Source organism: Vicugna pacos, chromosome 4 (assembly GCF_048564905.1).
Source record: "Vicugna pacos chromosome 4, VicPac4, whole genome shotgun sequence".
NCBI lineage: Eukaryota > Metazoa > Chordata > Mammalia > Artiodactyla > Camelidae > Vicugna > Vicugna pacos.
In genome coordinates, this window is record NC_132990.1 from 58,590,586 (window position 1) to 58,612,122 (window position 21,537).

General features: G+C 47.3%; 1 protein-coding gene across 4 annotated transcripts in view; it reads right to left on the reverse strand.

The window, feature by feature from the left end:
* Positions 1–5,713: 5,713 nt before the first annotated feature.
* The window catches only part of PTPN3 (protein tyrosine phosphatase non-receptor type 3), a 129,074-nt gene continuing 113,250 nt past the window's right edge, over positions 5,714–21,537 (reverse strand). For all 4 annotated transcript variants that reach the window (XM_006213371.4, XM_072959883.1, XM_072959882.1 and 1 more), the window contains 7 exons: positions 18,567–18,657; positions 18,227–18,288; positions 16,298–16,444; positions 10,384–10,512; positions 9,304–9,449; positions 8,675–8,810; positions 5,714–7,109 (listed from right to left, as the gene is read on the reverse strand). In XM_006213371.4, the coding sequence (XP_006213433.3) occupies positions 7,032–7,109; positions 8,675–8,810; positions 9,304–9,449; positions 10,384–10,512; positions 16,298–16,444; positions 18,227–18,288; positions 18,567–18,657 (789 nt within the window). In that variant the 3' untranslated portion in view covers positions 5,714–7,031. The remainder of the gene's footprint in view (positions 7,110–8,674; positions 8,811–9,303; positions 9,450–10,383; positions 10,513–16,297; positions 16,445–18,226; positions 18,289–18,566; positions 18,658–21,537) is intronic.

The following is a 21,537-nucleotide window of genomic DNA, read 5'->3' on the forward strand; positions in this document are numbered from 1 at the left end:
GGTCATGAGGGGCCTCCATGACGGGATTAGTTTCCTTATAAAAAGAAGACACCAGGGCTTGCTCTCTCCATCACATAAGAACACAGAGAGAAGGCTGTCTTCTTTTTAGAAAGAGAACTCACACCAGGAACCAAGTCTGCTGGCACCTTGATCTTGGACTTCCCAGGATCCAGAACCGTGAGAAATACATGTCTGCTGTTTAAGCCCCCTAGTTGATGTTATTTTGTTATTGCAGCCTGAGAACACTAAGACAGCTGCAAATTTACCCCAGATGAATTATTTTAATAACTAGGTTTGATTACAGAAATCATTCAAATGGGTTAAAATTTAAACAAGAATGGCACAGAAGACATCTCCTTGGCTGTTTGGGGTGCTGAGGACCCAGAAACATCTACATCCTTTTTAAGAATAAACTTTCATGGGGGGAGGGTATAGCTCAAGCGGTAGAGCGCAAACTTAGCACGCAGGAGTTCCTGGGTTCAATTCCCAGTACCTCATCCAAATTAAATAAATGAATAAACCTAATTACCTCCCCCTCATTAAAAAAAAAGAATAAACTTTCATGTTCAGACATAGTTGTGTGAGACTCCTCAGACTCAAAGAACAATCTCTTCATCCTCCCCACACCTAGTTCTTGTTTGCGATGCTCACACCCACCTAGTTGCCCAACCTTGAAACTAGCCCCACCCTTGGCCCCTCCCTCAACACACCCATCAGTTATCAAGCCATACTTGCTTGGCTTGTCTGGGCTACGACCACCTACCTTATCTTCACTGCCACCATCCCTTCCCGGACCTCCGCCTCTGCGTCCCAACAGGTCTTCTCTGGCTCTTCCTCCGCTTCGGACAATGATGTTGGGAGCCCTGGGGAGCCTAAGGAGAAATTCCGGCGCCTTCCTCAACCACAAGAGGAATTCAGAGGTTTAGAAGGTACAAGGGTGGCCAAAGAAGAAGACTGATCTGGATAATTTGGGGGTGTGGAATGGGTGGGGATTTGGGGTTTCTAGAAAAGAGGTTACGTTTATGTTGTCAGTGTATTCTTATTCAATGATTTGTGTATGTAATGGATGGGCACCGATCATGTTAGGAGCTGTCAGTGCTATTCAAGATGCAGGGTCAGTTTTGCTTAAGTGACATAATTGGATCTGTCCCTGTGTGCTGGGTCCTGAGCAGTGTATTTCCTCATAAATCAGCCCTTCAGGAGATTTGAAGTCAATGAATCCGCAGAGGAGACTGCTAATTGTGCCCTAGTAATAATTTCCCCTTCTTTGATAATAAAACTCCTGAATTTTGATTGGGTAGCGTGCCATCCAGAGTAAAGATTACATTTCTTATCTCCCCTGCAGCTTGGTGTTCCCATACAATCAAGTGCTGGCAAACTCTGTTAGTCAGAGTAGTATATGGAACTTTAGGAATTATCTTTAAAGGAGAAGGATATTCTTTTTTTTTTTTCCCCGCCCTTTTCCTCTTTCCTTCTGGCTAGAATGTGGATGTTATGGATGGAGCTGGAGCAGCCATTTTGGGCTATGAGGTGTAGGTATATGTTGAGGATAGCAGTGTGACCATGTTGGAGGAACATGGGTCCCAATAAACGTGGAGCTACTGTACCAGCACTGGACTCCTGTGTTTATGTGAGAAATAAACTTCTGTTTTGCTCCAACCACCTTTACTTTGGATTTTGGATTCAGAATTTGATACCTGAAAATGGGATGCTGCAAATAACATCTTTTTAGATGTACCACTGGCTTAGTGGAATTGGTAGGCAGTGGATGGCAAGAATAGATATTGTCTTTTACATAGTGGCTAAACATTTGGTGAAACCGGTGGACCATGTGCTGACCGAGGTCACGGCAGTAGAGGAAATGGTGGGAGAGTGCCAGAAGTGTGAATGTTGTTCCTTGTTGCTTTTCACAAGTCATATAAAAGTGAGGTGAACTGGGGCTAGAGCCAGACAGACTGCAGCAGAGATGGAAGGCAGCCCTGCTTTACTAAGGGAGGCACTGTCTGGAGCCTGTGCTCAAAATTGATTAAAATCTTGAAGCATAGAAAATGTCAACTGCCTCTGTTCTCAAAACCGCAGCTATTAAGAGCAGTGGCCTTGAAGTGGCAGGCTTAGCAGGAGACAAGGCTAGGGGCAGCAAGCCATTTTCAAGACTTCTCTGCCAGAAACCGCAAACCAGTAGCTCTGAAGATCGGACTGAGGGTGCTGACTTCCCACCCAAACTTCTCTGCCAGGTGGCCCAAAGGTAAACTTTGAAGTTGAGAAGACGCATGAGTGGAGCACAGAACAGCAGTCTAGACCAGACCTTCAGCTGTGGGTACTTGGTGGAATTCTATTGGCAGAGAAACCACAACCCTGGGCGCCCCCCCAACTGCCCCAGGAGTAAGCAGGCCACAAAAGCTGTGCTGTCCCTCAGAAGGGCGCCCCCTGCAGTCCCGCCTTGGATGTGGCCATGGAGCTCAAAGAAAAACAAGGAGTCCCTCCCAGAGAGGGGCTCAGAGGTGACTATCCAAGGGACTCGATGGCCAGCCAGAGGCGCCCTCAACGTCCCAGCAGGGGGCTCGGATAACTTGCAGCAGTGTTTCCTGTTTTCTCCTCATACAAATGAGTTTCCAATGGCGGTTTTCCTTTTTCTACGTCCCTCCTGTTTATGGGCTGTGTTGGGAGAAGATAACTTGTCTTGAGTTTATAGGTCATTAGACCATAAGAAGCCGCCCAGAGCTGACAGAAAAGACCACAAATCAGCCAAACATGATTTCAGCTTTGGTTCTGTGCCATAACCAGATGGAGCCGAGGTTGGCTACCTTGCAGAGAGGAGGAATGAGCTCTATGTGAGGCAAGAAAGGTGACACCCAAGGGTTGAGGTATGGCAGAGACCACTGATTGTCCCTCATACTCTTTCTTTGCTTCTCAGAAACAGAACTCCTGAATTTCATTAGACATATGGCTTCTTGGAATAAAAACGACCTTTCCCAGACTCCCTTGCAGTAGGTAAGATCACTGCAAGATCAATGAGAGGTACATCCAGGGGACATAGCCTTAAGGGAAGGGTCTTGCTTCTCTCCTCCCCTTTCTTCCAGTCTGCTGGCTGGAAATGTGAACATGGCTAGAGCCACCATCGTGGACCTCAATGTAAAAGCTGCATCCTGGAGGTGGCAGAGCAACAAGTTAGAAGGAACCTGGGACCCTAGGGCTCATGGAACCACCTGACAGCTCTGCACAGTAGAGGATAAAGAAATGTCTGCTTTTTGTAAGCTACAGTTATGACAGCTGAACCTAATTCTGATCTAGAACTTGCCACACAAGCTCAAGGCTGTCCAGGGTCATGCTTCTGACCAGAGAGAAGGTGGAAATGGGCAGAGAGGACTCTCCTCCAAGAGAGTTTGCATTTACTTAAAAAAAAAGTGAACAAAATGAGAAAACACTTCCAGAAATCAAGACATTAGAATAAAAACGTCACAGGCAGTAACAGTGTTGCATAGCTTGAATGTTTTTATATTGATCAAATTGTTTCTCAGTAGAGTCAGAATGAAGAACATTCCAAATTTATAGACAAAATATTGCTGATCCATTAAGATACTTTCCAAAATGACATGACTTAACACAAATCCCTTGGTTACTCCAGACAGAACATGACTGTAGATGCGGGACAGTCCGGCCACCAGACTCCCCCATGCTCAGCTGCCCAGGCTGAGGTCAGAGTCTCTCTTTCTTTATCAAGACTGTTCTCAGTTTAGGATCCAAGAACCAGAGAGCAGTGATCTTTGCTTTTGCATTCAACAGAGCCAGGGTCTGAGGGACCGGCTCTTGGGGACAAGTCCCAGAAACGTGATACATCTCTCTCCAGTGGATTACTGGAGGCTTTGGTTTAGGACTAATCTCGATTCCCTGGAATTCAGACTCCCACAATGGTAAATGTTGACAGAACCACAGCCCATCCAGTCCAGCCCAACCTCCCCCCTTTTACTTATACGGAAAGTGAGGGCCGAGGGTGATATATTTTGCCTAAGTCTAGTCTAGACCCAAGTCCTGCCTCTTACAAACTTTCTCCATTGACGCTGCCTCTTTGTTGCCTCTGGGGGATGAAGAGCTGTTGCTTGCCCTCAGATGATAACTTCAGAGGAACAACAACAAAATGTCAACCAGCAACTTAGCAGCAACAGCATCCGGGCTAGTCTCAAAGCAAATTTAAGCATAAATTACTGTAGGAACGAAAGACCAGAACAAGATTGTGATCCAACCCCCACCCCCGCCACCTCCTCCAACCAAACTGAGTTGAATCTCGTCTTCTAGAAAGTCAGAACACCAAGTGCAGGTTCTATAGAGTAATTCCCATCTTGATTACGCCTGCACATCGATGTGCCTAATTAGATCTTCCGAGAACACCAGAACACAGGACGTAAATGTCTTCTCCACTCACACCCACATTTCCCAGGTAAATAATATTTATCCTGATTTTGATGAAATTCGTCTAACTTAGGGCTAAAAAGGGCTCCTTAGGTATAATCGCTTAAGTGTACAAGGTGGTGAAGCAGGAGTCTTGAGCTCCAGAATTTAATGGGCAGCATCTATAATGTCTTCTTGCATACTCTGTTCCTTTAGAGCATTCTCTTGTCATGTTCTCCAGAATTTCATGGATTTTGTTCCTGGTGGCATCTGCTGAGTCTGAACTACTGGCCTGCACGGTGGCAGAAAAAGGCTGGTTGCCACCTTTTTAGAAACTGATATTAACAATAACAGCAGCATTTCTGCAACCAAAATGAACAATCTGTTTCTTAAAAAACAAACACACACAAATCTCCAAACACATTTAGATCTCACGAGCTTTTTGCACCTAGGGTGATGACGCCTTTTTACCAAACGGCAATAATTTGCTTGATATCCTGATGGCATCTGAATTTATGTCAGCCTTCCCTCTTCTTTGGTGCTTGGCTGATTGGACTTTCTGAGTCCAGATTGAACAGAAGTACTTGTAGGATATTCCTCTGTGCCCTTGGTTCTCTCTAGAAGAAAAGCGATTTTCTCCTATGAAAATCTTGGTGATTCTACTTCTGTTTCACGGATTTGGGGGCTAATCATTGATATATTAACTTTCCAAAGAAATTCATCCAGAGCAGTGTCAGATTCCAGCTGATGAAAAAGTCTGCTTCAATCCTCATATGCAACCTAAAGCCCTCAGTATTATCTGTTTCTTCTATTTTACAGATGAGGAAATGGAGGTAAAGTTTGTAAGCGACCAGGCCCTGGGATAGTTGCTGAGTGGGATCAGAAGCCAAGCCCCCCGCCCCCTTCCTTAGCTCCAAACTTCCCTGCCACCTTCTGCTAGCCCGGCATCACGCTGACAAGGAGGGGCTCCGGTGGTCTCCTGCTTCAGTGTGGGTTACAACACTGTGTAACATCTCCTTCCCATCCCTGCCACTTAGCAGTAAAACATCGGTGCAGAAAAGATGGGAAGTATGCCATAAATATGCCGGGTCTGCAGACAAAGAACCTTTAGAAACCTGGTTCCTACCATAAGGGTCTTTATCCATCTTGGGACCAGGAAACTATGCAACTGGTCCAGTTTTGGTCTGCTAAACACCAAAATGGCCACATTTCAGTGTCCTATCACAGGAAACCATCCTTTTTCTCTAAATCCTGTTAAGAAACTGGCTACTTAGTTAGCTGCTTCTTCTGGATCCATGAAAACCGCTATTTAGAAATACCACATTAGAATTTTTATGTAATTTATTTTCCTTAAATAATAATTTGCTACAATCCTGTCACAAATTTAAAAAAAAATTTAACACAGTATTAACAAAGGCAGAATTCTTTAGGACAATCAAAATCATGGTGTACTTAGAATAAATTAACATCAAATTGTGTTTATATTCAGATAATCTGATCCTCTCCTTTGAAATGAAACGGAGACCATTGTAACTGATAGTGAATGCACACATTTGTTCTTCTATACAGAGACTCATTATATAAACGCAACTGTAATTTGAATCAAGTTAGGATTCCTGAGAAACACTCACCCGTGGGCGTGCGCGCGCACACACACACAAACACACACACACGCAACCCTCTAGAAGCTGGGTTTCCCATGGTTCAGTGACTAGATCTTTCCTCAGAAGGGCCAAAGATTCTATGTAGATGACATCCCATCTCCCCTCGGGAAAACCGTTATGTTTCAAGTGTAATAGCTCGAAGTAGCAGCATTCCATGTACTAGATTCAGTAGTCGATGATTCCAGTCCTGGGGTCTGAGTAGACAGCAAGAGGCAAGCAGAGGCAAGAGGCACCTGCCCCGAACACTAGCACGCCCGCCCGACGACACCGGGAGTCCGTGTTGTCAGCACCCGGACGGAAAACTCCCCAGAAACCTGCACCGCTCACCCGGGTCAGGCACTGCGTGTGGACCTGAGGAGGGTCACTAATGCAGGGAGCAAGCAGGGCACGTGGCCGCAAAGTCTCAGAAGCCGGGACATCGGAAGTGGCGGGGAGACGGGACATAGGGAGGGAGGGCAGAAAAGGCACCGTTTGTGCTTGACCCCGACCCACCCCCGCTGAGGAGCACACTCACGGGGTTTCCTTAGCATCGGGGCGGGGAACGCTGATTGTTCCAGCTCCTCCCAGACACACAGAAAGCTCAGCCCTTACAGTCCTATACACGCAACACATCCAAGCAAGTCTGAACAGCCACACCGTCTGGTTTCCGGGAGGTCAACGGCGTTGCTGGCATCCCCTCTCCACTGCCCAAGGATGTGGTTTACAGGAATACGGTGACATCGAGGGAGGAAGGCATGAGGACGAACCCCAAACCGAGATCCCCTTCTGCTCATTCCTCTCCGGAGGAGAAGCGGGCCTAACAGGTGCCATCGCCGCATGCGTTATCTACACGGTTCTTATGTACACGATCCCTTTCTTTACAGAAATTTAAAGTGCCTGGGTTCAAGTGCGCTCATTCCTTTCCCACAGCCTACAAATTCCTCTTGCTGCTTCCAGAGAGGACGCCCTTGGGAGAGAGGAATGAACGTTTTCACAGTTGTCTTAACTGGGATCCAGCATCTGGACTAAGCCTTCTTCATACACACGAAGAATTGCTTCACACACAAACTTGTACTGGCTCTGGAAAGGAAAAGAGAGCCGTCAGCCGGCCAGCAGCCCCGTGGGCGCTGCATCACACCAGGAACACGGTTCTTCTTTCCCCTCGTTCACACACACCCTGAGCTCTAGCTCCAGCCGGGCGCCCGGCTACATCAGGGAAATAGAGTGGAGAAGACACACCTGTGAGCTCACTAGTCTGTGTGGTGAGGGCCGGGGGGCTGCTCCCAGAGAGGGCTGGGCAGAGGGGCACGGACCATGGCGGAGGGAGGAACTGGCCGTCTGGCAGAGTCAGGGAGGGGTGAGGGTCGCTGCAGGGTGGCCATTCCGGGGAATGCACCAGTGTGGAAGCTCCGCCAGGAAGGCCCATTCAGAGAAGCGTGGTCAGGGCTCAGGTCCTGCCTGAATACCCGGTGTAGGGGGGCCGGAAGGAGGCGGCATAGGCTGCCCGGCCTTGCACTGGGGTAAAGAGGCTGGATTTTGTCTTCAAAAGGGAGAGCCACTGAAAGCCATTCTACAGGATAAGGTTCTTCATATTAACAAACACCTAAGAGACGTATTTTAGTGATAAGCACAGGGTAAGTAAAAGTGTTTAGCCTGAGCTGCCCCAGCTAGGAAAACGTGCCAAGAAGCTGCACTTTAAAATTTTTTTTAACTAGGTCCTCTGTATCACAAAACAGGGCAGAGACCCGCCTTAATAACATGATTTTTCTTCTCTTAACCAGAGATCGTGGGTAGACATGAAATTAAAACAAGAGCTCACCATCATTAGAGAAATCTTAAGAACTTGGAGGAATCTTATGAGCCTGTGAGGACCCAGAGCTGGCTGCAACCTGGAAGTCCACTCCATCCTTTGCTAATCCTCCTTGTCTATTGGGGGTGTGTGGCCTGGAGTCTTTCCAAAGTCAGCTTCTGATGCTCTTTCTGAGTTCTTAGACTCCCCTTGGACTTCTCCCACTGCTGCTGAGATTTATGGTCAACTGATCCAATTCTACTAGATGTAAGCTCGGGTCACTCCTGTTTGTGCAATTATCCGTTGAATGGATGAATGAATGAATGAATATGGGATGGTCCCATTTTGCAGACAGGGAGACCGAGGCTTGGAGACAGGTTAAGGGGACTATTCAAAGGTCACCCAGTACATGGAGGAGCCTGAATCATGCACCTACCACACCACCCCGCTGCCCCTCTTGTAGCTCTGGGTACCCAGGCTGACATACATGGGAGACAGCCCAGAGGAGGAAAGAGAAGGATCGTGTGAAACGTCTGCTGAGCCAAAAGGCTCGCCCAGGAACAGGCAGGTAGGGTGACCTGGCTTGCTTTTGATGGACACACGATGGGACAGTGGTTCGACAACGCAGAGTGCAACCAGGGCTGCTTCCTGGCCAAGTGGCCAGCAGGACGCAAACCGTGGAGGCAGCGGAAGTGGAGGGAAATAAGAGGCAGAGGCTGGAGGGGGTGGGTGCTGGGACTGCTCTCTGACCGTGGGCTAGTGGCTCAGTTCCCCTGGATCCTTGGTCTCATGACAGCAAAGCCCTCTGTGCAGGCCTCGCCATTGTTACTATTTTTATTACTGGATGTCTACTCACTGACGTCTGCACCATCATGGCGCGCTGGTCTCGCATTTTCCGAACAATATCCAGTGGGTAAACGGGCAGGTTCCTCTCAATCAGGCACATGGCTGTCTCCATGGTGACCAACACACCAGTTCGACCTATCCCAGCACTGGAGGGGAGAGGAGCAGACACTTGAGATTTGCTCAGACAGCATTTCTGCACAGCCCAGCTCAGCTCCTCGCCAGTTCCCACGTTTACTCAGACAGAGCTTTCCTCCCCTGACCTTCAAAGAACACAAAACACACACTCAGGCTGTGCTCTCGAACTGGCCAGGGCTTAAACACCAATGGGAAGAAACCCACCTTTCAGCGCCAACTCCACCCCCCATCTTATTCGCATCTACTGAGGAGGTCAGTCGACTTGGAACAGAGGGAAAGGTGAGGGAGAGACTTTGTTCTCCAGGCCTGAGCTGCATTCAGAAGTTTGTGCTTTCATAAGATTCCAAATCTTTTGACAGAGTGAGGAAAGAAAGTAAACAGAGCTTTGTGAAAGCATATCTAATCTTGAGGGATTTAGGTGGGTTTGGTGTCTGCCAACTTTCTCCAGGCCTTTACCAAGGAGTATGAGTATTAAAAAAAAACAAAACCAATGAGCCACAGTACCTGCAGTGAACGAGGATGGGTTCACCGTCCACCCTCAGGGACCTCACGTAGTTTACAAATTCCAGAAAGTCCGAGGAGTCATCGGGAACACCGTGGTCAGGCCACGCCACGTACTGGAGATGCGTCACAGTGTGCTCCTCTCCGGTCTGCAGAAGATGTGGGGTGGTCTTGCTGAGTCTATGTGGACGGTGGGCAGGTGGGCAGGAGGACGCTAGCCCCACCCCAGCCTCCGGCCAGGAAGCTCCTGTCTCCAGACGCTCTTCTGCCCACCGGGCACCACCCTGCTGTGGCCCCGGCCCATTCCAACCACCCTTCCCCACCCATGCTCCCAGACACCCAACCTCCAGGCCACCTCGTGCCTGACTGCTCCTCCATTTCCACCCACAGCAATTTTTTCCTGTTCCCTCCAGTGGGTTTTGCTACTAGGGCCAAGCACGTTGGCTCTTTTTTTTTTTTAATGGGCAAAATATACATAAGAAGAAGTTTACCATTTTAAACGTTATTAAACATACAGTTGAGTGGGATTAAGTACATTCACAGTGTTGTACAACCATGACCACTATTTCTGGAACCGTCTCATCTTTCCAAACTGAAACACGGTGCCCATTAAACACTAACGCTTCATCCCCCTTCCCCGCAGCCCTGGCAACCATCATCCTTTCTGTGCCTATGAACTGACTACTCCCGGTACTTCGTATACGAGAAGTCAGACAGAACTCGTCCTTTTGTGTCTGGCTTCTTTTGCTCAGTGTAATGTCTTCAGGGTTTAACCACGCCGTAGCATGTGTCAGAATGTCCTACTTTTTAAAGGAGGAATAAGATTCCATTGTGTGAATACACCACATTTTGCTTCTCCATTAATCTGTCAGTGGACACTTGGGCTGTTTCCATCTGTCGGCTGCCGTGAATAGTGCTGCTCTGCACACGGGTGCTGGCTCTTTTCCAGGCTGTCGTGCGTATTTACTGAAGTGCTCACCAGGTGGAAATGTGGAGCAGGCCAAGAAGTAGAGCCCCACCCCGGACCACCTGCCTCTAAATGGCGCCCTCCCCTGGGCGGCTCACCATCCGGGCACTGCTCACCTTGGTGTTGGTGACCAGCATTTCCCGGAACACGTACGCGATGGTGCAGTCCTCTGACTGACATTGGATGTGAAAGCTGCCGTGTTCCATGACGTCGGGGGGATCGGGCCAGTACTGGTGACACTTGGTCTGCAAAGGGAACCAGCGGGTGTGAGTTAACCTTGGCTGTGGGGTGGCACACGTGAGCGGTTAACGGGACGGATGGGTCGGGTGTCAGCCAGAGGGCTCTCCTCACACCAGATACTCTGAGAGCTGCTGGGAGAAAAGAAAGGGCAGGAGAGGCCGATCTGCCCTGTGTCTGTTTTCTGGGGGGTGGGCAGAGGAAGAGTGGGGCACGGGGCGGGGTCAGTCTGGCAGGGGTCAGCCTGCCTGGGGCCAGGCCACAGCTCTCATACCGGCCGGAGCTGGAGGAGGGCACAGATTTCTCTTCTTTGTCACCAGGGTCCCACTGCTGGAAGAACCGGAGGGACCTCAGACATGGAGTCTGCACCCCAGTCGAGTCCCCTCCAGTCCCTCGGCCCCTGCTCTGCCCCCAGCACCCCCTTCCACCTCACCCCTCCTTCCCCCTCCAGACCCCGCCCCCTCAAGGCACAGCCGTTTGAAGAGAACACACTTGGGAGCCAGACTCCTCAGAATTCCGCTGGAATCATTTTCTTCTCCACCTGTGAGTCGTATGACTTTGAATCTACTACTATTTAACCTCTGATTTTCACATCCTTCACTCGAAAAACAGGCGGCACCTGCTTCCCGGATGGTGACAGAGGCTGGAGAGATGGTGTGCAGTGCCAGGTCCACTGCGGGGCGGGGGGAGGGGGGTAGGTCAACAGTGGCTGTCACTACCGTCATTGCTTTTGTATCTGACTCATGGAGCTGAGACTCGCCAGACAGCAGAGGAGGAAACCTGGGCTCAGCGGGATTAAGCGACTTGCCCCAGGTCTGGGGCTGCTGTGGTTCCCCTGCTGGCTGACTAACCAACCCCCCGGCCCCTCCCGTTTTCTATTCCTGCTTCCAAATCCTGAACCTTGCTCTGTAGCCGTCTCGCTCCTGCCTCTGGCCTCGAAGCAACGTTCAGGGCCAAGCTGCCCATCCCATCATAAGTTCCATCAGTCAAAATCTGACTCATTCAAAAAAACTTCTCCAAGCCTACAGTTGCTTCAGCTTCTGTAAATATTACATTCACGGCTGAAAGGGGGTATAAACCAACAGACGCACACGATTTGGAAAGAGCTTTTCTATTCTTTCAAACATCACAGTGAATATTTGTAATTAAAGCACGTTGCTGGAGAGGTGGAGTTAAGAATCTGCTTGTAAACCTTAAACCTGGAGATGTGGGTTAGTGGCCACTTCCCAACTACTCTCGGACATGAAGGACTGCTGTCCATAGACCCTGAGGCAGGGTCGACACCTGCCGGCAGGCACTTGGTATCTGCCTCCTCATCTGCATGACGGGAGGGGCACAGTTCTCTGCTGCAGGCTCCTGGGGGGGCCCTGCCCACAGGACAACCGAGGGGGAGCTTCTCCCCGAAGTGATGAACCCAGGCAGGGCAGAGCCACAAACCTCTTTTATTTCCAGAGACTCCCAGTGAATCTGACCAGAACTGGACTCTCTTTACCCTTGGATCAAATTTAGATTTTTCAGTCTGTCTGGATCTCACGGCGTTGGAGGTGTAGTGGAAACAGCACGAAGTATGTGGCGATGCCGAGTTTCCCTCCCGGTGAATGCTTCCCACTAGCCGGGTGTGTGGTCCTGGCCAGGGTCCTTCCCGCCTTTGTGCTGGGGTTTCCCCACGAAGGCTGCTGCCGTGGGGAGAGATGGTGCTGCAGCCTGCTGTCTTCTGATCGGCATGTGCTAAGCACTAACCAGCACTCTCTATAGATGTCATTTTATCTGGGCCTTGAAACCACCTTAGGGGGCAGACTGTCTCTGCTCTGCACCTGAGGAAACTGAGGCTCAGAGAGCTCCACCTGTGTCAGGTATGTGTCTATGCAGGCACTGGGGCACAGATAAAGGTAAAAAGTAATTCTTCTCCCAAAAGAAACATCCTTGACGGAAGGTGAAGGAGAACGACTTTGTCAATGGAAAGGCTGTACCCCATAGCTCTGTTTCCTCTTGGAGGAAACCCATGAGCCTGAAAGGAGAACACAATGAAGAAGGTTTTGGGCAGGAGGGAAAAGACGGAGAATGAAAGCAGTCCTGGGGAAGGAGCGCCCCACCAACCACAGGCGGCATGGGGCTCTCGGGGAGGGGAGCCCGCTCTGCTCCATGCATTATAGTGGAGACAGCCAGCGGGACACACCGAGAACTGCACGTCTCAGAAAAGGCAGAGGGCAGAGCTGCAGGCCTGGAGTGACTGCCTCCTAATCAGGAGGAAGCCGTGGGCGATGGCGAGGACCAGACGAGGGACCTCGGGATAAAGGGTTCGGGCCACTGGAGAGTTTGTAACAAGAGAGGGAGGAAACATGCAGCCTGGATTTGAGAAGAACAGGTTTCCAACCATCGATAGATAAGAGGTAAGTTTCCAGAGCCAGAGGTTGTGAAGGGAAGGCTCTGACTCACGGGAGATGGGAATCCCTAATGCAGGAGCGCGGCGGAACCGGCCGGAAGGGGTTCAACCAGGAAGAAAGGACTAAGAAACCAAGAAACCCACCAGGTCATGTGGAGACCTCAGAGGAGCTCAGGTTCAGAGACCGACCAACCAAAGAGAGGAGGGGGACGTGCTCAGGGCAGGACCTGTAAGAACAACCGGAGAAAGCCAGCCCCCTGGATGGAAGAAAGGGCCTTTTCTCCTGAGCTGGCGCAGGCAGAGCAAGGGGGAGGAAGGGCTCCAGCCAGGGCAGATGGGTCGTCGCTAACCTCACCCACTGGGACTCTCTTTTCTCTACGGAGCAGAATGACTTACAGCCAGGAAGGGCAGAGCCAACTCTGAAGGGGAGGGGCAGCCCGGCACTGGCAGGGAGACAGCGCCGGGCTGCCCCAGGGTGCAGGGTCGGCTCTAAGGAATTGTAGCATCGCTGGGATATCCTGGGAGCTCGGAGAATGGCACCTCCACAGACAGCTCCTGAGGAAACCTGGAGCGTCCAGGCCCCCAGAAGTCACAAAACAGGCAGGCAAACATGGCAGAGTTCTCTGACGGAGAGACTGACAGATTCTGGAAATGCCAAGGCCATAAACTTGACATCTGTCATCTCTAAAGCACCAGACAGGCCCAGATCAGGGCCTGAGAGGTGTGGGGTGTGGTGGCAGATTAGGAGGAGATCGGGTCTGCAGTAAAAGGCACAGAACCACATGGTGGGAAAGTGTTTTTTCCCATGTGTGCCATGGGCAGGGTCCGAATTCGGGTCTAAGACAGCTTTAACATCATCTCCCTAGCATTCTCCCTTTGCAGGAGAGCACAGGCGAGGGTATGGGCGAGCAGGCCTCAGGTCCAGAGCCTGGAAGGCAAGAATATTTACTTAGATTTTAGTAACACTGCTCAGTGGTCTTTGCCTTTTGACCCACACCTTCTTTTTATGGCAAATGATACTGGGCTTCCATTTAAGATATATCTTTCAAAGGAACTTTTTTTTAAGCAAGAAAAGGTAAGCCAATTTGATGAAAAAATAATAAATACTACTACAGTAAAATACATATGTATCATATAGTCCTGGCAATAATGAAGGTGGTACCCAAGCTACTATTGTTAACATCTGCATGACACTTCCCGTGTGCCAAGCACTTGTTCTAAGAAGGTTGCCTGTATTAACTCATTCAATTCCTCCACAAGCCCATGACAGGTACCGTTACTATTCCGTTTTACACAGAGCGTCTGTAGCTTTTCCTAAGCCACACAGGGAGGAAGCAACAGAGCAAGGATCTGAATTCAGGAAGCCTGGCCCCAGTGTCTGCCCTCTTACCCAGGACCCCAGCTGTGGGTGCTCCAGAAAAACAGAGAGGACAGGCTAGGACTGTGAGCCAGCTGGGCTTCTTTAAGTGCAGATAAGGGCCCAGTAACTTCACTGCCTATTCAAAATAAGATTAGAAAAATCAACATGCACATACAAAAACCACAATATAAGTGAAAATTAAAAATCAGCAAAAACAAGACTTTCAGACAAGGAGATCAGGCGATGCCACAGACCTGCTGTCTTGTGATTTCAGGAAAGCCCCTGAGAGGGCTCACGGTAACTGGGTAGACAAGATGGACAGATGACCAGGGCTGGGAGCAGAGCTGCGACAATGAACAAACCACTCCCTGGAGAGAACCCTTGATGCCTCTGACCCAGAGCATTCTAGAAGGAGCTTTGCACTGCCCCTTGAGGGCCTTTACATTTTTAAACAGTGACTTATGTGAAGAGATTCTGATCAAAATTGAGCGACAAGACGCTAAGAGTGATAGCCAACACAAAGAAGAACAGACAGAAAACCCAAGAGCCCGAGGGCACTCCAAAGGCCAGGTGTGGTGGCTAATCCTCCCAGGGATGGTAATGCTGGCCACTCACACGAACAGCTGATGGTAATGCTGGCCACTCACACGAACAGCTAACACCTGCCGGACAGCTGCGACAGGCAGCTCTCTAAGCTTTTCACGTGTACCGTCTCAGTCTTCACAAACCCTCCGAGGCGGGCACTGTTAGCTGCAGCTTATACACAGGAAAGCTGAGGGTCAGAGAGGGTAAATAACTTGCTCAAGAGGAACCTGTTCTGAGCCCAGGTCGTCTTGCTCTGGAGCCCCGCCAGCCTGCTGCACGGGGATAGCAGGAGTCAAGTGCATTGGTACAAAATGGGGAAACTGGCTCGACAGCAACATCGAGACAAAGACCAGACAGTTTCCGCTGACGACAAGCTTAATGGAAGCTGACCTTGTAACCGTTCACAAGTCGAACATTATTTTCAGATATCTGAGAGGGCACTGCACAGAAGAGCAGTGTAACTTATCATTGTGTCTTCCAGGTAAGAGAAGCAGGTGGGGTGGAGGTTCAAAGCGATGTGGATTTCAGCTCATTGTGAGCAGGGATTTTAAAGAAATCAGAGCTGCATACCCAAGGATGGACCCTGGAAGTGTTTCACCCATGGTAGGGAGCCATCTGCCCGGTACAACCCGCGTGAAAGCCCTCTATTCCATGGGGCTCTCTAGAATTAGCAGGAATCCTTATTTCGCTGTTTTGAGCGAGAGGGTAGACTGAGCTCCTCAAACATACGATCTATTCCAATCCTGTATTCTCATTTTCAGCACAGATCAATTTGGCATTCTGAGCTACATGCCCAGGAGAGGCCTGAGAGGAAGTGGCACACAGATGGTTCAGAATTAATTTATATTTGCCTCTGGAATGTGTTTCAGTGAAGATATCCAGATGCAAGCAGACGTTACAGCACTCATGATGCACAGCATCCCTTGCACGCTGACCTCTGTTACATAATCAGTGAGCTGTTCCTATGGAGAACACACATCGGGCTGAGCGCAGTACGGTGCCCATCACTCTCCTAATTAAGCCCTTCTTACCTCTTTTTGGCATCGGGTTTTGCTGCAGCACAAGTAGTGGCTGGCAGAGGTCATTTCTCCTACTTTTTACTGTGAACCGGGCACTCACGCTGCTCTTCTCAGGACCAGCACTTGTCCTGGGTGGGTGAGGCCACAGCTAACGCAGGGGTTCCGGGGCAGGTGAGACACGGGGAAATGCCTCCTGGCCTTGTTATAATGGATCCGAGCCAGGAGTGGGAGGGGCTGTCTGACCACTCCTGAGCTCAGGAAGGCCAGGAGCGCTGAGCATCCTGTCCCTGCAGGTGTCCATCAGCAGCTCTGCACAGGAGGTTTACGGGTCACACAGGGGCTGGACCACGTGACACTCAATTAAGAACTTTCCCAGCTCCGAAATTCATGTTCCGCAGAGCACAGTGTGACGTGCACACGTATGAACTGGAAATCAAGCCACTTACCCGCCCTCGCTCTGTGAGAGTCGTCAACATGACGATGAGGGATAACTTCTGATCCCAGACTACTTGCCAGAACTGCGCACAGGTATGTGGCAGGGGTCCCTGAGCGGCGATGTACTTGTTCACAAGGTTAGCAGCAGGAATCTCCATCTGGCAAGAGACGGTTAAGACATTAGAACCTGTTACCGCCGCAAGGTGGACAGGGAACTGGACCTTCAACTCTCCAAGTTGGTGACTGTCATTACACCACAATAACATCTTGATCAACTTACGGCCAATAAGAAAAATCAGAGAAAAAGCTGTTTTAAAAAAATGCTTCAAAGATATTTGACAACAATATTAGCATTAGATCTTTAAGATAAAACTATATGATAGTCAGGAGGTGATAATCAGACGCGGACCTACAAGATGGCAGAAGAGTTTAAACAACTTTCACTGCTGTATCCGAATACAAGCAATACTGCGTCCCTGCATTTTCAGCAGCACATGCCGTTCCTCATGCCCGTATCTTTCCCTATGCAGAGTTTTCTATCAAACTCTATTTATTTTCTTTGAAGCATAAATCACGGAGGCTTATACCACCAACTGTTGTTACTCTTTGCTCTTTGCATGGCTGCCCATGTCTGTGCCATTGAGTTGGTCAATACCGCCCCCTCCTCAACATTACTGAGGTATAAGTGACAAATAAAAATTGTATACTTAAGGAGTACAACATGCTGGTTTGACATACATATACACTGTGAAATGATTACCACAGTCAAGTTAATGAACACATCACCGCACACAGTTACCTTCTGAGTTGATTAGCATTCAATGTTAAAATGTTTGCAACTGTCCTCGGTGTCCCTCTCTCACTCTGCTCTGCTTTTACTTCTAAACTGTCTTTTCTGTGAGAGACCACTCAGGATGGGCTGAGCTTTGGAGCTGGCATCGTGATGCACTCATTCTCAGGTGGGGAAGGTAAGTGGAGGTGCCTAGTTCACGGTGCGGTTGCTGCTTGGGTTAACGGCTTCCTCAGTCCTGGTCTCAGCCACTCCTCTCTCCTGGACTGAACAGTCTTACTGCCCCCATCATTTCTGACTCTCTGCTTTCCAGACACCAGGGATGTTGAAGGGAAGGTCAAAGAACCCCACAGATGTTTTGGAATAAGTGGACTCAATGATAAGACTCATTTTTACTGGTAGTTCTTCATATCATGCTCTAACCTGAGAACCTGCAAAGTCGTCTGCTCATTTCAGTTGAAGGTGGCAAACTATGCACCAAGGGCCAAATTTAACTGCCGCTTTGCAGGTGAAAAGTGGTTTTTTATATTTTCACATGGTTACATTTAATATGGTTATATAAGTCCCTAATTAATATCCTCAATTTTGTCTCTTGGCTTGCGAAGACCAAAATATTTACTGTCTGGCCCTCTACGGAAAAAATGTGCTGACCTCTGGTTTAGATGAAGAAACTGAGGCTCAGAGAGGCTAAGTTGCCCAAGGTGCATTTTCAGAGTGAAATGAATGCTTTTTCCCATGACACGTGAAATCGTTTCCATTTTGTTTTGGGGTTATATGCCCAGAGGTGGTTTTATTTTTCTTATTTTTAGGCAGGATGTACAATTGTAACAGGGGGAAAAAACCCAGCAAGTTACAAGTTACATACCACCGGCCAAAACAAAAACAAGATGGAGTCAGAGACACAGAATCTGAGTTCTGGTCCAGTCTTCTGTTAGCTTTGTGACTTTCCAAATTATTTAACCTCTCTGAACCTTCGTTTCGTCCTCTGCAGAACAGGACTATTCTGCCTTCCCTCAGCGGCTGTTGTGGTGCTGAAATGAGGGAGTGAACAAGAAAGCTCTCCGTCTACCTCAAAGCACCACACATGGCGCTGTCAGACTTGTTACAGCGATTCATGTGCTTTTTCTTAAGATCCAGATTTCTAACTTACATTCACATAACTCGCATTAATATAATCTTCAGTTCCCCGCAATAATACCCGGGTGGTGTCATCTGTGGGGGAGAAAGAAATTTGCCGATTATTCCGAGTGTTATTTTTATCACACCAAGTAAACAAGAGTTCAGTTCCCAGCCCCATCTGCAGCTCTTGCCTCATTAGCATAAACACTATTCCCCAACTGTTCAGAGTCTGAAATGGCTGCAATAGAGATGGTGGTGTTTACAGACACACTGAAAACCGTTCCAGAATACCAGACAATCTGTTTTAAAAAAGGAAACATTATCTCAGTGGTGGGGGGAGGGAGGAGGAGGCATTCACGCCGGATACTCACAAGGCAGTACATCTTTATATCGGTTTTTGTCCAAGTTTTGAGGCAGCTTTGCAAACGTGATGGCCAAACCGGGCTTCTTTCTGTAGAGTTGCTATATGACAGATAGAGAAGTTAAAAAAAAAAAAACCCCAAAACACTGCCAAAAAACAGCTGTGAAGAGTGAGAAAACATACTTTAACAGGAAAGTTTACCATTCACAGCAACAAAATCTTAACACTTAAAAGTGATTATGCATGATATATTAAAAGAAAAATCTTCCCACTAAGAAATTCTACAATCCCATGAGAAACTGACTAAATTCTTCAATAATTTTTTTTTTAATATGAGGATCTTTGGGAGAAAAAAGTCATAGGAAGGGGTGTGAGTCACAGATAATGGATCATGGTAAGTAAAACCTCATCTTTGTAACAATTATTTGACAAGAGCTAAAAGCAAGTAGAGGGGAAAAAAAAGAACTATGACTAAAAATTATATGGAAATCATGTACATTAGTCTAAAAACATTCCCCTCCAATTTAATGGAATGAACCATATTTTTTGCTTAAGGACAGGAGCGTTTGTTTCATTCATCATTTCAGAAGTACACTTTCACAGTAAAAAATTTATTCCAATACACGGTAAACTTCACTTAAGGAGGTATTTCCCTGTACATGCAATCACTAGCCAAAAATTCAGTTAAATCCATCTTTGTATATCTACAAGCACGTATTAAACACATTTGTACTGCACCTGATATGATGGTGACAACAGCTCTGTGAGGGTATTAATAGTATCCTTATTTTGCAAGCGAGAGACAGAGATTAAATGCTTTGCTCAAGATTACAAACGGGAGGCTGAACTCAGATCTGACTCCAGTGCTTGAGATTTTTTCTCTTTGAAGCCACACTTCATTGAGGTATGACCGACATGTTAAAAGCGTATGTATTTAACGTACAACTCGATGAGTCTGGGGATCAGTCTATACCTGTGAAACCATCACCACCCTAAAGGCACCAGACACATCCATCCCCTCCCAAAGTTTCCTCTGCCCTTTGGAGTTTTCTTTTCTACACAACTATGTTTCCCACTTCGAACTACAGAGTGAAACACTATTCACTGGTCGTTTTCGTTAACTTTATGGAAATTTAAAAACACAATTTTTTTTTTCAGTGTTGGAAGTAATTTTTTTTTTTGCAAATAATTTGAGAAATTCAGATAAATATAAAGAAAAAAAAATTACCGGTAATTTCACAACCCTGAAATGACCCTTTTCATGTATTTTCTCCAGTTTATTTTTTTCATGCACACATGTATCTAAGCACATATAATTATACACGTAAACACATACAACACACAGATATGCTAGGTTTTTAAAAACAAAAAATGAGATGAAACTATATACAGCACTTCCCATTCTGTTTTACAGAACCGAAGCATTTTGGAAGGCGCTAACAGGTATTGCTCTGGGAAAGTTTCAAGGGCAAAGAGAGCTGGGGAATACTACAAGCCATCTTATGTTCTAGGAGTCTCCAAGATGACAAGTCCTGAAGTGAGTAAGTTTATTTAATTCTGATTAGCTAAGCACTTCTCAAGCTAATCTGGCCACGGAGGATCTCATGTCTCCCAAGCGTTCTGGGAAATACCACCGTAATTCTAAAGGCCATTTTTTTTCCAGCTTATTATATAGTGTCTAATCCTCTGTGTCATTTAAATACTCTAAATATTCTCTATACACATGATGTTTACCGGCTCAATAATCTATAGTTTTTCATAATTTAACTTTATTCTACTTCTTAATTAGACTGTTCTCAAGTCTTTCTTGCCATAATCTCTTTAGGAACAGAGTGACTGCATCAAAGCATATTTTTGAGGACTTCCACTTGTATAGAGTAGAGTTGCCCTACAGGGGTGTATGAGAATGGTTAGCTGACCAAATTGTGGCCAACATCACCGACTAAAATGTGTTTGCAATTTGAATAGGGAGGCTGAACGGTATTTTTCCCTGTATATTTTTGCAAATTGTATCTGTTTTGTAAATAGCCTCTATTGGTCTGTTTTCCTCCTATTAGTTCTTTTATTAAACAAACTGCACGGAAGTCATCAGGAGAGAATTAGTACAGAGATTTTTGGTAATGATAATTATGTCTTATATATTTACCAAATGCTCAGAACTTCCAACTTCTCTCTAAAGCTCAGCTGCTGATCATCTTTACGATTTCAGTTCGTAACAATCAAATAGCCGCTGAATAATTTCTTAAATATCTGCAAGCTTTAATGGGCTCTCTGGGCTCCCTCCAGAAATAAATTCATGATTTATTGGAGGTTTTGGTTTGATTCTGGGAGGAGGAGAACGTCTGAGTCGGTCAAATTCCCCTAAATGACATTTGGGTTCTAACTGACTAGGTGGATAGAAGCGAAACCCAGTTAAGTGAAAACAGTCAGTAAAGCTAACCTGGAGGTAAAAAGTCTTTCTTTTCAACAACAAACATGTAAATGTCATCAACTTGAGATGGTCTAGCAGAAAAGCACAGATCTCAGAAGGCGTTAATCACAATTAGTATATGAATGTATCTTAGCAGGAATGGTTTGTTGATAGGACTGTAAAGTATTGAAATAAAATAAAAAAATAACAGTACTACAGCAGTAGTTTGAAAGTTTTAAACATGTATACCCTGGGCTTTATCGGACAGAAATGCATAGATACGTATCAAATAACTTTATCTGCAGCAAAATACTTTCTTATTAGCCCTGTCCTTTAAGTGGGGCCTGAGCACTTGAAATGTAATGTCCACACACACAGTCATTCCAAAGCCCACAGTTTTGCTCCCTGTATTCCATCTGTTATGCTTGATAACGTTTTCCCTTCTTAAAACAAATTTGGAGAATTATTTTTAGAACTTTTTTTGGTATGAGCTCTAGCCTTGAAGGTACACCTCCATGTGTCGCTGTAAACCTCTCGTTAAGTCTTCAGCTACCTTCATCCTTCCAGATCA